Source organism: Panthera pardus, unplaced genomic scaffold, assembly GCF_024362965.1.
Source record: "Panthera pardus isolate Hobbes unplaced genomic scaffold, ASM2436296v1 HiC_scaffold_16, whole genome shotgun sequence".
NCBI lineage: Eukaryota > Metazoa > Chordata > Mammalia > Carnivora > Felidae > Panthera > Panthera pardus.
Window position 1 is genome coordinate 143,386,113 of NW_026526721.1, and position 12,346 is coordinate 143,398,458.

The following is a 12,346-nucleotide window of genomic DNA, read 5'->3' on the forward strand; positions in this document are numbered from 1 at the left end:
CATATACATATACATCCCAAGAGGCAGTACAGCTTAAGTAGGTAAGACCACAGAATTTGGAGCCAAACTGCCTGCATTTAAATCCCAACTCTACCATATCCTAGCTCTGGGACCTCAAACAAATTTCTTAGCTTCAGTTTTCTCTGTAAAAATGGTCATACTTATTTTTATTTTTATTTGTTACTTAAAAAAATATTTTTAAGTTTGAAGCATTTTATGCCCAGAGCAATTGATGCTTCTATTTTGTTCCTTTCTTTCTGGGTAGGTGGAAACATACATTGTTCAAAATGTATAGTCTTTATGGGATAGAGAAGATGTAGACAAAGAAGGTATAATAGGGCTGTTTCTCTGATTTTAGTTTGAACTTTCTTTCCTCATATTCTTGAATATTTATTCTTTTCTTCTGGTTTTCCAGATTAAATGTATTTATGGAAAAAGAAAAATTGGACGGTAATAGTAGAATACTGTAATGCTGCAATGGATTCCTCAGCGGAAAACAGTATGTACGTAAACAAATTGTGGGTTCAGTGTGAGTATGAAAGCTGTTTGAAGTGGAGATTGTTGTCAAGTGAGGATGCAGCCAGAGTTGATCACAATAAACCATGGTACTGCTTCATGAACACTGATTCAAGATACAATAAGTGCTCTGTTGCTGAAGAAGACTTTCCTGAAGAGTCTCAGCTTCATCAAAGTGGATTTAAGATTGTCTATTCACAACTCCCTCTTGGAAGTCTGGTTTTGGTAAAATTACAGAGTTGGCCAAGGTAAAGTTTTTGTTGTTGTTTTATAATAAACCATTGAGTTACAGTCTTGCTAAGTTTATGAATTTTTTAAACTTTTCAAACAATCAACTTTTTTCTATTTGTCTGATTTCTTATTTACTGTTTCCTGATCTCATCACTATTATTTCCCTGATACTTTAGGGTCTGATTCTTCTTTTTCTAATTTTTTAAATTAGAAACTTTAGGTAACCTAAACTTTAGGTGATCTTCTTTCAAATGAGCTGTTAGAAGTGTATTTTTAAGTTATGTAATATTTGGGGATTTTTAAATATCTTATTGATCTTGAGCTCTAGTTTAAATATATTGTACTCAGTTTCTTTGAATCTTATTTTATGGCCCAGCATAGTCTGTCTTGAAAAGAATGTATATTCTATAATTGTTGACTAGATGCCCAAAATATTTTTTTTCTTTTAGATTCTATAGATTTACTATTGTATAGCTCAGCGTTTCCCACACTAGACTGATTTTCCCAAGTGTGCAATATGTACTGTCGTTTGGGAAACTGTTTATCGCTCCTTCTATTCTGAATGATAGCCTTGCTGGAGTATTCTTGGTTGCAAGTTTTGGGACTTTTTTTGTTTTTTTGTTTTTTGTTGTTTGTTTTTTTTCTTTCAGCACTTTGAATATATCATGACCACTCCCTTCTGGCCTGCAAAGTTTCTGCTGAAAAATCAGCTGATAGCTTCGTGGGGCTTCTTTCCTTGTATGTAATTGTTTTTTCTCTTGCTGTTTTTAAAATTCTCTTTATTGCTATCTTTTGCCATTTTAATTATTATGTGTCTTGGTGTGGACATCCTTGAGTTGATTTTTTTGAGCATTCTCTATGCTTGCTGGATCTGGGTGTCTGTTTCCTTCCCCAGATTAAGGAAGTTTTCAGCTATTATTTCTTGAGATAAAATTTCTGCCCCTTTTCTCTGTCTTCTCCTTCTGGGACTCCTTAATGCAAATTTTATTATGCTTGATGATGTTACTGAGTTCCCTTAACCTGTTATCATTTTTTATTATTCTTTTTTTTCTTTTTGTTATTCAGTTTGTTTGCTTCCCATTACCCTGTCCTCCGGATGTTATCTGTTCTTCTGCCTCATCTAATATGCTATTGATTCCCTCCAGTGTGTGTGTTTTTTTCTTTAATTTCAGTTACTGAGTTCTTCATCTCTGACTTGTTCTGTTTTATATTTTCTAGCTCTTTCTTGAAGGTCTCACTGAGATCCTTCACTCTTTTCTCAAGTCCAGTGAGTATTTTTATGACCATTACTGAATTCTTTATCATGCATATTACTTATCTGTGTTCCATTTAGCTGTATTGCTGTGGTTTTGTACTGTTCTTTCATTTGTGACATATTCCTCTGTTTCCTCATTTTGTCTAACTCTCTGTGTTTGTCTCTATGTATTAATGAAGTCAGCTATGTTTCCTGATCTTGAAAGTGGTGGCTTTATGAAGAGGAGGTCCTGTTGTGGCCTATAATGCAAGGCTCCCTGTTCACCAGAAACAGAGGTGTGTCCTATGTGATTTGCTTGCACCCTACTAATGTGGCTGAGTTGCATTTGCCTTAGTCCAGTTGGCTACAGTGGCCCCCTTTGCTTGTGGGTGCACTAGGCAACGTTTGGTCCTTGTGCCATTAAGGGGTCAGTCTAGGTTGTCATGGGCTTGTGGTCGGGTGGTGTCAGCAGTCAGACCAGATGTCTGTCCCCAGTCTGCCTGCTGGGGCGACAGTTGGACTGATCAACAGGGCACCCTCTCTGTGCTGCCAGCTATAAGGTTTGGCCACTGGGACTGTGGGGGCACTGATATGTGTGGTTATCTTCCCCTCTCCCTGGGGCAGAAGTCATTTTGGAGTGGTACCAGTTCCCCTTGGAGTTGCTTGCAGGCTGTACTGGGGCAGGAGCTGCTTTGGAGGGACTCTTGCTGTGTCTCTTTCATTTTATATGACATGAGTTCTGTTCTTTAAGAGGTTTTTTTCAGTCTGTTTTCTCTCTGTTGTTCAGATTGGATCATTTCTACTTTAAGTTCACTGATTCTTGCCTCTTTCCTATTCATTCTGCTATTGAGAGTATCCATTGGCTTTTTTGTTTTGGTTATTGTATTTTCTGTTGTAAAATGTACATTTGGTTCTCTCTTTCTTCTATTTAGTTTCATTTTGGATTTTATTTAAATCTGTTTTAGCAGGCTGCTCCTACTACTGCACTGAAGGGATATGAGGGAACCTCTTTGTTACTGCCAGGTGGCAGTTGGAAGCCTAGGTTTTCTACTCAGCTTTCACTTAGTCTCTTGGAAGGGAAGGGTGTTTCATTACTGGTAGGCAGGGATGAGAGTTGAGCCAAGTCACCAACTTGGTTGAGAGAGGTAGAGTATCTTGTTACTCACCTCCACTGATACCATGGGGGGAGAACCATGTTAATGCTGGAAGGTGATAACAATTCCATCTTCCCAGTAGGCCTCTTCTGCCACCACCTGAGTGGGAAGGACATGGGGCTTTATTACTGCTGGGTGTATTGAAGTGTAGGCTCACCACTTGACCTTTGTTGATGGGGATAGAGTTGGGATCTGCAGATTTTTCCATGGTATTTAGCTGTTTTCCCAGCTATTGCTTAAAAGTTTTCTGTCTTGCTAGGCTTTCCCTATGCTGGTCCTTTGACTTGAGAAAGCAGGCTTCATATGGACTTTTTGTTCCTTTGTACCCGTTGGTGTCTCTGAGTTGCTGGCTTCTTTAGCACCCAATCTAGGAGATAATGAGGCAAAAAGAACACTCAGGCAGCTCCCTGTCATATCATTCTTCAGGTCCCAAGGTCCTTATCTGGCTTATTTTCTCTTCATCTTTTAGAATCTTCTTATGTTTGTTTGAAATATAATACCCAGAAATTTTTGGTGTACTTAGTGGGAAGAATATAGAGAATTGAGTCTATTTCAACTTGTCCAGAACTGGAATCTGCAGAATAGATTTTCTTTAGCCTTTTTGTCTAAATCGTATACCCAGAGCCCCTTATTCTATTATTTTCTCAAAGTATCAAAAATACGAACTTGTTTTCTGAAATTTCTTAGCATTTTTCTTTTCACATATTTCCTCCCCTGTTCCACACAACCTCACATACCATCAATATCCCAAAACAGTGTGGCACATTTGTTACAGTGTGTGAACCGGCATTTACCTATCACTGGTGACCAAAATCCACAGTTTACATTAGGGTTTGATCTCTGTACTGTGTATTCTGTAGGTTTTGACAAATGTATAATGACATGTATTCACCATCACAGTATCATACAGAATCGTTTCACTGGCCTAAAAATCTCCTTTGTTTCACCATTCATCCATCCCACTACCCCTGGCAACTGGAAATCTTTTTACTGTATCCATAGTTTTGCCTTTTCCAGATTGCTATATTATTGTAATCATGATATGTTGCCTTTTCAGATTGGCTTCTTTCGCTTAGTGATATGCATTTAAGTTTCCCCTGTGTATTTTCATGGACATACATGGTTGTTTTCATTTGTATTTCCCTGATGACATGTCATGTGGAGCATTTTTTAATATGCCTATTTGTCATTTGTATATCTTATTTGGTGAGATGTCTACTCAGATCTTTCGCCAATCTTTTAATTCAGTTGTTCATTTTCTTATTGGGGAGCTTAAGAGTTCTTTGTGTATTTTGGATATCATTTCTTTATCAGATATGTCTTTTGCCAATATTTTCTCCCAGTCTGTGGCTTATCTTCTCATTCTCTTGCCAATGTCTTCTGCAGAGCAGATACTTTTAATTGTAATGAAGTCCAACTTACCCATCTTTTTTTCATGGATGGTGCTTTTGGTGTTGTATCCCCACTTTTATTTGTACCTTCTCTTTCCTTTATCTGTATTGATCCTTTCTTCTTTGATTTGGATTATACTTCCAGCAATTTCTCATCAGTGTAAGCTTTTGTCCTGATAAAGGAGTTTTTTGTTGGTTAGTTTTAAGTGATCATAGGGCCCAGACTGCTCCAATACCTTCAGGTTTTGTTGTAATCCCCCTCGTAGTTTGGCTGCTGTGCTCACGTTGACTTGCTGCACTTTTCAATAAGTACTTCTTTCAGTTTTGAGGCTCTTATTTCACAAACCCATCAGACCTCTGGTTGCCTTCCCCCTCCCACCGTTTCCCCTCAAACAGATGCTAGTAATATGTGGGTCTTGTAACTGTCAGTAGTTTGAACCTGCCTGCTCCTATTTTGGTAGTTTATGTGGATAGCTTATCACTTAGTTTTGTTATAGATGTTGTGTGTCAGGTTTTGGCTTTGCTATTATAGTTGTTCTACCTGTACTTATGGGGAAATTTCAGGAGATTCTAAAACTACAATAACATTGGCACTATCTTCCCAGAATCCCTTGCTATTTTACATTGCATTCTCATACTTAACATTCTCAAAGCTAGGATACTCTGCCTCATATTACCTTGTTTTCATTCACAGTTAGCTATTCTTCATGAAGAATATAAGATGTTTTCTTTCATAGAGAGACTGTGATGGACTCACGTTAACATACATATACACATTCACACACACACACACAACACACACACACACACACACACAACACATACATAAGAGGCCTTCAATTCAATACCTACATTTATGTTCTTATTCTGTCACTTACTGTTGTGGGCTGAATTGTGATCCCCAGAAAGTCATACTTTCAAGCTCAAACCTCAGAAGTGACTGTATTTGGATTCAGAGCCTTTAAAGAGGTGACTAAGTGAAAATAAGCCATTAGGGTGGGCCCCACACCAATCTCACTAGTATTCTTATAAGAACAGGAAATTTGGACACACAAGGAAACACCAGGGATGCACATGCATAGAGGAAAAACTATGTAGAGATACAGTAGGAAGGTAGCTATCTACAAGCCAAGGAGAGGCTTCAAGAGAAGCTATCCCTGCTGACCTATTAATCTTAGATTTAAAGCCTCCAAACCTATGAGAAAATAAATTTCTGTTGTTTATGCCACTCACTCTATGGTATTTTTTGTGGCAGCTTTAGCAAACTAATACATTTAATGTCTTTGCAAATATGGAAATCTCTCTGAGATATGTACCATTTGCTACTGAGTACTTTTCTAGAGATCAAATATGAAATATTGTAAATATATACATATTATTTATTTAAATCATAAAAATATTATTTTCTTCTGTAAAATAATTAGGATTGGCATGAAGAGGAGCTAGATAGCTATGTAAAAAAATATTTTAAAAGACATGAATATTGGAGCACCTGAGTGGCTCAGTTGATTGAGTGACCAACTCTTGATTGCAGTTCAGGTCATGATCTCACAGTCGTGGGATCAAGTCCCGCATCCAGCTGCACCCTGAGCATGGAGCATGCTTAAGATTCTTATTCTCTCTCTCTCTCTCTCTCTCTCCTGCCCCTCTCCCCAACTCACTTGCTCTTGCTCTCTAAAAAAAAGGCATGAATATAAATGCTTATTTTATGATGTTACTTATGACAGTATTTGTAGTCCCATGCCATTTTTCAGATCTAAAATTAATATTTTGAAAGCATAGAGGTTTTATTTTCTAATGGAAATTCTTAAGGTTCAATAACTAATTCAAGAAATGCATTTGTTTCTTGTCACTATATCTGAAATATTATGTTATAAATCTGATTAGGAATTTCTGTTGCAGTTTTGTGCTTATAACTGAGGGTTAGAACTTGAAATACACATGAAACATGTTTTACTCCAGCCCCTAAATGTGTCTAATCTATGATTAGAACCATCAGAATACCTGCAAAATGCAGCTATATCTACCTTCTTGCTTACTGGAAAGAGTAGAATGCATTTGGCTAAGTAATCCGATGTATTCCTCTTTATGAAATAAGTATAGTTGAATACAGGCTTAAAATATAACTTTAAAATATAAAAACTCAAATCTAGTTATATTTTTTTATTTGTTACTGTAAATACATACAAAGATTATAACAGGATAAATTGCAATAGCAGAATATAAAGGTAGAATTAACCCACTAAAAACAATCAAACATCAGTTCTTAGTTAAGCAACATTAAAGACGTTGAAGTTTCAAGTGGGAAGACCAGCTAGGTGGCTATGGAGACACTTAGGAAGTAACATTATCTGGGTCAGTTCTTGTTAGCCTATGGGTCTTACACTGAGCTTTGAAGGCTCAGAAATTCAATCTTATCAACATCTCAGAGTTAGTCTTTACAAAAGAGTTGACCTTTTCTAATAAAGCTAAAAAAGCCAAAGAGAGACTGATACAGAATCTAGAAAGGCCTATTTAATCTTTATGTAATAAAAACAAATAATTGTCAAGAGAAAGCACTTTGTCTATGGGCAAACTCCATGGAAAATCAATTTATAATAGTTACATTTACCTCCACATTGTGAGATACCTCCACACTTACATGCTTACAAAAGTACATATGTAGCTTCTTGTCTTTGATCTATGCATGTCTGTTGTGCTTAGGGTGGGGATACCTACATGTACTAAGAAGAGAAAAACTATCTTCCTAATGTTTAAGCACCCTTAATTTTTAAAAATCGATCAAATAGCATGGTATTCAGCTAGAAACGGCATAGAAGTTAAAAGTGAAAAATAATGGTGTATATTTTCCTTAGCAGAAGAAGATACATTGTCAAGCAGAAACTAGGCTCTATTTAGGGTAACTACCTTGGGCATATTTACACAGACATTTTACAAAGTTTTTCATAAATATGAAAATAAGTTTATAGAAAATATATTTGCATTCTAATGTAGTGTAGTAGTAAAATTTAATAGTAAAATATGCCTTTAAATTAACAAACCAATCCAGTGATACATTTTAGATATAGTATTTAAATTTCTAAAATGAGATTTCTACTAGATCCTTTCACTATTATAAAATATTATTTGATTACTTCTTATTTGCATTATTTTGCTTATAGATTAATATACTTATAATGTGGGGGGGGGGTGGGGATGGGGAATCTCCTCCTCCTATCAGCCCCCTGTAGTTGGGTACAGCTTAGAGATTTTGTGGCAAGTATAACATTCAGTTAGTGATGATTCCAATTCATCCATTTTGTTTCCCACAGATAAAGAAGGAGGCCCAAGTAAAATCTGCTCTCCTCTTAAACATCCAAACCATGGTTTGAAAATAACAGTCATGTACTTCTCACTGAGTATAAATACACAGCAACTGAAATCATGCTTAAGCTTCAACTTCTATTGAAGGCAGTAGCTATCTCATTAAAGATCATTTCTGGGGCACCTTGGTGGCTCAGTCGGTTAAGTGTCTGGCTCTTGGTTTCAACTCAGGCCATGACATCATGGTTTGTGAGGTCGAGCCCCATGTTGGCCTCTGTGATGATGACACGGAGCCTGCTTGGAATTCTCTCTCTCTTCTCTACTCCTCTCCTGCTCATGCATGCCCCCTCTCTCTCTCAAAATAAATAAACATTAAAAAAAAAAAAAAGATCATTTCTACTGGATGGGAAATGTGTAAGACATCAGTTTCTTCATGGTATATTTGCACTTGAAGTTACCTGTTGTATCCAAATTTCTCCTTTTCTCCAAGTGGATTCCAATACATGGATCTATTTGTGTTGTATTTGTGTATTTTACCTCCCACCACCCACAGATTCTAAAATTTATCACACGACTTTTCTTGTAATTCTGATACCTTCCCATCGGGTTGCCATCTCTTACTCTCCCTCTCTCCCTCTAAGCCCACAGACAACACTTTAGAATTTCTCATCAATATGGGGGCGCCTGGGTGGCTCAGTCGGTTAAGCGTCTGGGTGGCTCAGTCGGTTGAGCGTCCGACTTCAGCTCAGGTCACGATCTCGCAATCCGTGAGTTCGAGCCCCGCGTCGGGCTCTGGGCTGACGGCTCAGAGCCTGGAGCCTGCTTCCGATTCTGTGTCTCCCTCTCTCTCTGCTCCTCCCCCGTTCATGCTCTGTCTCTCTCTGTCTCAAAAATAAGTAAACGTTAAAAAAAAAAGAAAAGAATTTCTCATCAATATGGATGTGAGAAATCGGGGGGTGGAGGTGCACAATGCAGTGTCATTGTTGACAGTTTTAGAACTCAAATGGAGTTCAGAGTGAGATCAAAAAAATGGACATCAGCTTTCTTCAGTCACACTGAGTCAGAGAAAATGATGGCTGTCGCATGTGGAGAGAGGTAATCTTGCTTTCTGCAGCCATTGCCTCTCCTCAGCTTCTCCTGCAATTTGGTACATTCTATCTAGTCCTGCTTGACTAGGAGTCAGACAATTCCTTTGCACTGCCTGAAGAAATACTAAAGTGCCCCAGTTATTTGGACATTTGATGATACTTTTCATAATTCATTTGTAAACCAGCATGCAAAATTTTCTATAATATAACATGTTTTAAATAATGAATAGAAGCTTTTTTCTTTCATTGGCATCTAATCATTTTTAGGAGTCACCTCTATTTTTATTTATATTTTTTAAAGTAATAATTTAAATTGAATACCCTTGGGCCCAATAGGTTTGTGTGTAAAAGAAGTTGTATCAGAATTTGTGTCAGAAAAGCTTATCTTAAACATAGTAACTGCAAAATTTCTTTTCATGTCTCAAGTGTTATAAATCCTGTGATTGTTTTACACTGAATGGAGTTGATGCTACTTATAATTTGATACTGCTTGGCAATAATCCTTTTTAAAATTGCTGTGAGGTGCAAATCACCTAGTATTAAACACGAACCCCTTACATTTTACAGAGCAGTCAACAAATATAACAATCACAATTTGGCTTCTTTTAAAGTAGTTATTAATCCAGTTGGAGGACCTACTGTTTCTTGATTTCTGATAAGTTAGAAGTGTCCAATGCAGCTGCCATTCATTCTTAATCATTTATTTGCCTATTGAAATCTTTTTCTTTTGAGTGGGTTCCTTCAGAAATGTAGATTTCCAATGTAGGTTTAAAAGGTAAACTCCACTCAAGGTTTCTTTTAAGCACTCTTGAGCCCAATAAGGTTGCCAAATAGCAGTGATACTGTGATATGAACCTGATAATAACTAGATAGGTCCTGAACCTCTCTTTGACTTTTCCATTATCATTTCCAGTTTTCCAAAGTATTAGACTTCTTTGGGTTCTCTGTAGTCTGACTCAATTTGTGATCCTCCAGCCCTTCCTCTTCCCTGATCTAGGGCTGCCAGACAGCCCCTTCTCCTAACTCAGAAAGGCCCAAGAGTCAAAGAACTCTGCTCAGCATCCCGTTCAATTCACATACTCCACCATCCCTGGTGACTGGTGCACCCAAGTCATCACCTGGCAACTATACTTGGGATATGTCAGCTTCCTGGAATCAATTTTTTTTCATTAATACTATGACATATTGTGTTAGTTTACATTGTGTTATTTGTGATCTGTAAAGACTTTTTTTTTACAGTGGTATGGTAGATGTATTTCTATATTTAGGACTTTGTAACTTTCATATCAATAGATAATTTAGTAGAAGATCAACCATCTATGGTCCTCAAACCCAAGAAATTTGTAGATTTTGCATTTTTGTGATTTCAGATTCTTTATAGCGTGATTTGTATGCTTTCTCTAGGTTTTAAAATTATCTAAATGTCTAATTTGTCCAGTTTCTAAATAAATGCGACAAAATAATGCTTTGTATCATTCTTCCTACTTCTCATTTATACCAACAATCTTACTGTATATGATTGTATTAGTTTGCTAGGGCTGCCATAACGAAGTATCAAAGACTAGGTAGCTTAAAAATAACAGAAATTTATTATCTTACCCTTCTGAGGCTAAAATTCTCAGGTCAAGGTGTGTCAGCAGGGTTGATTTCTTCTGAGACTCTCACCTTGGTTTGTAGATGGTTTTCTCCTTGTGTTCTTCATATGGTCTTCCCTTTGTGCATGTATGTGTCATAATATTCTTTTTCATAGGGAAACTAGTCATGTTGTATTAGGGCCCACCTTTTAACTTAGTTATTTCCTTAAAGACACTATCTCCAAATACAGTCACATTCTGAGATACTGGAGATGAGGACTTGAACATGTGAATGTGGTGAGGGGAACCCAGTTTGGTTCATAATGGTGGCACTCTACAATATTTCGATTTGCCAAACCCCAAAAAATGTATAAAGCATGTACTTGTTTGAATTTTATAACTAGGACAGTGAGGAACCAGAGTCATAGCAAGGCCTAGTTACCTGCTTGAGGCCTCTTGTCTGGTAGAAGGCAGAACAAGAGCCTGAATCTTCTGATTTGAACCTGACTACCTTTTTTCACAAGAGAGCTGCAAACTGAAGTAGAACTTGGCATTCCTTAGTCACAGCTTCCTGACCTTATTTGCTGTCTTCCTTTCCTGCATTAGTCTCCGAACAGTAGGTCAGAGTCTCAAAAGATTGCTAAAACAGTCAAAACTTAGTTGATGTATATATATATATATCTTAAAAACACCTATATACATATACAGATACATATATCTTTATATATATAACATATATATATCTTTATATATATATCACATATATATGTGTGATATATATATCTTTATATATGTAACATACATATACATATGATATATATATATGTATATATATATATATATGTTTTTGCCAAATGGAAAAATGAACCTATCAAGGAATTTCTAGAGGTTTATGTCATGAAAGAACATACCTCTAAAGATTTATTTTTAGTAAAGGATAAATCTTATTTCTAGAACTAAAAATTTTTAGAAATTTGGTCTTCCAGTGGAGCAGATGCAAGGAAGGGGCAATATAGAACTGCTGAGCTCTGTTTCTGCATTTCCCACAGTAGTTAGAATTTTTAGTGTTATCGCAGCCTAAGCTGCCAGTACCCCTTTGGCAGCCCTGAGCCCTTTGGCTCAGGAAATGCCAGCTCTCTTCTACCCTGTCAGAAACTGTCAGTGGGTTGACATTTTAGTAATTAAGCCTTCTGATTGGTTAGAGTTGATTCAAAGCTGCCATGAATCTTACATTTCCTATTAGCCCTGACTAAATGTCTCTTACAGATCCTGGAGATCATCCTTCTGTCTTATAATTCTTTTTCCTTGTATCTTATGTTTATCTTAAATATGTGACTTTTCCAAAGCTTTCTATATCTACAAAGATACAACTGATTACATCTATCAAGTGAATATCCTACTTTTAAAGGATACAAGTATGAATATGTTTAATTTGGGGGAGTTTTAAAAATTCCTAGGAGAAAGTTTGATATATGATTGTCACAGATGTATTGATTTCTGCCTTTTTTTTTTTTAAAGCATCAAAATAATTAAAACTACTTTCTTTTGAAAGCTGGCCAGGGATACTTTGCCCAGATCCTTTTAAAGGGAAATATGTGACCTATGACCTGGATGGAAATGTTGAACAGTATCACATAGAATTCCTGGGTGATCCCCATTCAAGATCATGGATAAATGCAACATTTGTTGGACATTATAGTATCACATTAAAGGTAGGTACAGTAACATCCCGAGTTTTATTCTTCTTGTGCTTGTTTTTAGTTATGGCCATTTTTGTCTCAGAACCTAAAAGATACATAATTATTTAGTTTTATACTTATATGAACAAAATAGTATACTATTTGTTTAAACCAAA

The 12,346-nt window shown here is 36.6% G+C and overlaps 1 protein-coding gene across 1 annotated transcript in view; it reads left to right on the plus strand.

Moving 5' to 3' along the window:
• Positions 1-428: 428 nt before the first annotated feature.
• ZCWPW2 (zinc finger CW-type and PWWP domain containing 2) overlaps positions 429-12,346 on the plus strand; it is an 84,525-nt gene continuing 72,607 nt past the window's right edge. The window contains 3 exon segments of the mRNA XM_019422861.2: positions 429-449; positions 451-764; positions 12,044-12,203. Coding sequence (XP_019278406.1) covers positions 429-449; positions 451-764; positions 12,044-12,203 — 495 coding nt within the window.